Source organism: Limulus polyphemus, unplaced genomic scaffold (assembly GCF_000517525.1).
Source record: "Limulus polyphemus unplaced genomic scaffold, Limulus_polyphemus-2.1.2 Scaffold685, whole genome shotgun sequence".
Taxonomy (NCBI): Eukaryota; Metazoa; Arthropoda; class Merostomata; order Xiphosura; family Limulidae; genus Limulus; species Limulus polyphemus.
The window spans coordinates 238,304-243,695 of NW_013666295.1; the positions used below are offsets into that span (position 1 = coordinate 238,304).

General features: G+C 28.0%; 1 protein-coding gene across 1 annotated transcript in view; it reads left to right on the forward strand.

Annotated features, from left to right (window-relative positions):
• LOC106459945 (tyrosine-protein phosphatase non-receptor type 4-like) overlaps positions 1 to 5,392 on the forward strand; it is a 265,493-nt gene that overhangs the window by 235,199 nt on the left and 24,902 nt on the right. The window contains exons 24-25 of the mRNA XM_013919617.2: positions 399 to 466; positions 2,568 to 2,651. Coding sequence (XP_013775071.2) covers positions 399 to 466; positions 2,568 to 2,651 — 152 coding nt within the window. The remainder of the gene's footprint in view (positions 1 to 398; positions 467 to 2,567; positions 2,652 to 5,392) is intronic.

Below are 5,392 nucleotides of genomic sequence, written 5' to 3' on the forward strand. Positions count from 1 at the left end.
ATTATTTTCAGGATTTTTAGGAAAGGGACACTTTCATCTCTGCTTTTGTGATTATATTAAAGTTATGATATATATAATAACAACATGTTCAAGTAACACTACGTATAATCTTTACTGGTATGTATTATGTTAATTATGATATGTGTTATAACAATATAACATGGTAGAGTTACACTACTTGAGGTCTTCTCTTGCTTCAAATGTTAAAAGTAAAATGGGTTTGTATGTATATATCATGCTATATGTTGATGAATTGCTTGTAACCATTAAAAAGGTGACTTCCTTTAGACAAATTTCTGAAGGTTCCTGTTCAGAGTAAACTTTCTCTCTATGTATATGCTAATATATATATATTTGGTTTCTATTAGGACTTACTTTTTTTTCTTGTTTAATTTAAGATGATGCTACAAGAGTTGTGCTTAAGCTAGGGACTACAGGAGATTACATCAATGCAAGCCATGTAAATGTAAGTTGAATTGACAAATAGTTTAACATGAAAATTTGTTCTCAAGCTTTACTATAAAATTTAATATACTTAAAGTGTTCCAGCAAAATTATTATCAAACAATTTCCAAGGCAATACATTAGTATACTTTTCAAGTAAGACTACCAACAAGCCACCAAGTTAAAGATTGTATTCTGAATAAAAAAATAAAGAGTAAATAATTTTTGTAAGCAAAGTTTTGCTTTTTATCTAATAAGAAAAAGCTCATTTTATTCATTCTTCGGTATTGAAGCTGTTACGGTTTCTATTACAGTTATTATTTTTCTTGAAGAGAATCTTATGTAATGTTTGTTTTTATATATATATACAGTGTATTTCATTTATATATTTACATTGCATTTAAAACATATATATGTGTTGTACAATTATTGCAGTCACTATCTTGCAGATGTTTATGAAATTATGAGGCATTATATCAACAAATTATATTGATTGTTTACCATATAATAGACTCCTATACATCAGAAACTTTAGAAATTCCAAAATCTTATTCCTGCCTTATTTCTTTGTCTTGCATTTCAACATTTGTTCATATCTTCTGCCATATGATTGATTCCTATATATCAAATCATTTTTCTTCCATTTCAACAGTTTCTCCACATCTTTTGTCATATAATGAGTTCTTATTCAGCAGATGCTCATAATAAAGCCAAACAATCTTATTTGTACCTTATTTCTTTCTCTTGTATTTTCTTTCAAAATGTTTTTTTTAATTTAGTTTCTTAAAATACCAAAAAATATTAGTTTGATAACTTGCCTGTCTATTGACAAACAAAACTTTCCAAAGTTAGTTAATTATATCTCAATCTTCATTTACAGTGTATTATATCAGGTAGTCTTGTGTATCTGATTTCTTTCTAATTTAGGTTATCTAACTAATACCCTTTGTTAAGCTACAATGGATTGTTGTAACCTATATTTTCAATGTTTTAATTTAAATTTTAGCTAGAAGGTGCATCAGGTTAAGATCTAGTTGGATACATTAGTGGGAGAGTGCCAGTCAGTAGAGAATGAGAATGTTAATTTTAAAATGAAGTATTTAAACAGAGGTTATTGAGTAGTCATTGGGAGTTATCATGTTTGTCCTGTTGTTCAGTTACTTAGTGAATTATGTGTTTATCTAACAAAGCTAGTTAAATTAGGCATACATCTTGCACTTTGTATGAAACATATATGACGTTAGGTTTATGTTTAGTTGAGGAGTTTATGTTAAAATGTGTCCCACAACTTACAAGTAAATGTGGCTGTAGAAACATTATAGAAAATAAAAAGAAATAATGATTTGTTATTATTAATTGGACTGGACTTCACATTATTTTCACCCAATAATTCAAAAGAACCAACCCAATAATACAATACATTACAACAGCATTACATCAGATAGTCTAGTACATTTGTATTCTTACTGAATTAGTTAATAAACTTATATATAAGTTTAGTTAATTGACACCTTTTTGTCTAACAACAGCATATTATATAAGGTAATGTAGTGCATCTAGGAACAAAAAAGGACCATCTACTGTAATTTATTCATCTTAATGAATATATTACATCAAGATAGTTCACAATAATATTTCTTAGTGTCTACTATTAAGTATGTACATTTCATTATACACAGGCAGAAAATTTTAGAGTTTGAATGTCTTACACTTTCATTAGGTGAATTAAAGAGAACCATTTGTCATGCTGTAGATATCAATTGCTTCATTATAGTCTACATTTTTATAACTTTTTTTATGACAATTGCATAAAAAACGAAGGTATATTTTCACATAAAGCTTAGAATTATGTTATAAAACTTCTTAAGATGCAGTTGAGAACACCTTGAAAAAATATGATTAAGTAGATTAAGATAGAAAAATCTTAATTCATTAAAAAAAATATAATATATCAAACCTGTGAGAGATAGTTAAGCATGGTACAACTTATGTTGTCTAGAATGGTGATAACATTTAACTTTTCAGTATGGATCAGAATGTACAGAACCTATATGGTGAAGGAATTTCTGCTCTGGATTTGAATTTTGTGTAATTAGTATTGAAACCACTTGTTTTTCCTTCAGATGGAAATTCCAACATCAGGAATTGTAAATCGTTACATTGCTACACAAGGCCCACTTCCAAACACAATTGTTGATTTTTGGCAGGTAAGAGGTGATTTGATATTTTTACAACTGTGTCATAGCCTTTTTTTTTTTTCAAAATTAATTTACTTGTAGTAACAGTTGTGCATAAAACACTGTTTATTTAATAGAAATGTAGCATTGGAATTAACTTATAACTAAGATTATTGAAATTGTGGATTCATAAGAGTGTTGTAAAGGTTTTCCAACTCAGTGGATTTTCAACATTACCTAACTCTTCCACCCCAGGTACCCCTTTAACACTTTCAGCACAGGCTCAGTCAATTTGACCAACCACCTCATCTTTTTGTACTCTCTTAAAGTCTTTAAAGATTTATTACTTATAACTCTCAATATAGTGGATATATCTTTACGAAATTTCACATACAAAAACTCGTATTTCTTAGTGAAGTATTTTTAATGAAATAAAATAAAGATTTTTCCACGAATGCATTATTGAGTATTTGTTTTGAATAGTTCATGTGCAAAGAAATTTTCATGTTAAAATTAAAAATTCTTTTCCTCATCTCAAAAATCTCAAATCTAAATGCATTTCAAACGTTTTTATTCAGTAAAACTTTATAGTTTATCTATTACTTTCTCTACCCTATCTCAAAATGTGATTGGTCAATTCAACCGACCTCATAATTATAAAAACAATAATCGAAATAAACCTAAGTTAACCTTTTTTTCTTTCTAGAATGACTTCCAATTGTAACATGAAACTGCATTATTTTATCCTAAGTAGCTCTAAGTTTGTAACATTATACATCCATTTATAATTAAATTTTATTGTTTTATTGCCTTTTGAACTATGTCTAACTACTTTCTGTACCATAACAAGTTGTAAGTCACTCAGAGAATGTGCAGGTCATGTTACGCTATTGAATTACATTACCCATGAGCTGCTAATGTCTGTGCCTTGTAAACCATTTTAATTATATTATTATAATTACTTATTTTATAGAATATAGACTAATAACATGCAAAAAGTAGACATATTCACTTACCTCTCAAAATTTTCCTGGCTTTTTAACTATGCGACAAGAGCCGTTACAAATTCATCCAATTAACTTTCCAACGGGAATGAATCTTGTACTTTGAATGAAATTCACGATACTCTGTTCAGAATATGACGTTATACAATACGTCATTTGATAGGTGAAAACCTTGACTTTCTGTTGGGTTTAAATATATAATAAAACGTAAGAGAGAACTATCAACAAATTGTGAAAGAGAAGATGTGGCAGGAGGGGTCTGATTTTTTATTCAATAGCTCTGTAACCAAACAAAATTGAAGGCTATAAAAATTATGGTTTGTTTGAGCAATAACGATAATAATATAGAGAGTATTTTATGTTTAATTTTGTACATTTTTGAGGGGTGATGAATAAAATTGAGATGATGACATGCTAAGACAAAATGTGTCACGTGCGTCACACAAGTGGAAATTCAGAATTTTTAAAAATATTTTTTTGTATAATTAAGAACTTAACTTGTATACTATTAAAATATGGATTATAAGCTAAGATTTTATGCTATTATAGTTGGTATGACATAAACAAAAAGTAATTTAATAAAATTTTGGATGTAAGACACTAAAACCTTGTGGTTAGCGCAGCAAAGGGTACCTGGGGCGAGAGGGTTAAATACTTTTCTGTGCAAGTCACTGAGTTACATTCAAACTTTTATTAAACATGTTTACTATTAATGTATGTGAATGAAATTATCACTATAATGCATGTTATGATTTGAAGTTTTATATTATACAAGTTTTAATTCCTTTATTTGAAAAGAAATCTTTAAATTATAATTAAAACTTCAGGTTTTGTTCTCATGTAATCCAAGAGCTATGAAAAATCTCATTTTTTGCACTCTCAGTTTTGTTTAAGATAATGCCAGTTGCATAAATGTGTGGTCTATACAATAAATACTTTAAGTTTCCCTATTGACACATTCCCACCTTCTATACTTTTACTTGAGCTTTATAACATACATGTGGTTGCTACATATGTATGTATATAGTTATTAGAAAGAGCTCATTTTATTCTGTAATCCAACAATGATTATTTTGAAATTTGCACACAGTTGTTCTTCATCTCGTAGATGTAACTGTCTGTAGTATTGGTGGCTACTTTATCCATGATAGCACTTACAGTTTTTTCTTTGCGAAGTATGGTATAATTAGAGAGACAGTTAAATTGTATTTAGGTCTTACTTTTATATCTTGATTAATTATGTAATACTTATGCTTTAAAATGCATAATTGATAGGTTTAAACATTTTCTAAATCTACCCTAACAAATTACTTAATGCACGAGCTACTCACAATGTACTTCATGAAAAGTTTTCATTATTATTATTCTTTACTGTACCTAATCTAACCTAAAAAGTTCCTAATTTTTGTATTTTAGTTACATTTATAATAATAAATAAAGAATACACGTGAAAAACAAGAAATATAATACTACAGCATTAAATAACGTTTTATTTAATTAAGTAATGCACCAGTGAACCCTTAACCCTTTTGAGATGGGTCACAGGTGAAAGGCCATGTCATCTTGTTTGTTGACTCGCATTAAAAATTTTATTGAACTTCTATTTTGTGAATTTATGTCCATATGTTTGGTATTAAACTGTAGATTATAAATCAAATTTTAGTTCTATATATTACTCAATTTCTTAATTTAAAAGCAAATATTAAAAAAAATACAGATAAACATCAATTTTTATGTGTCATGTGGTATGCTGAATGCAATACTGGT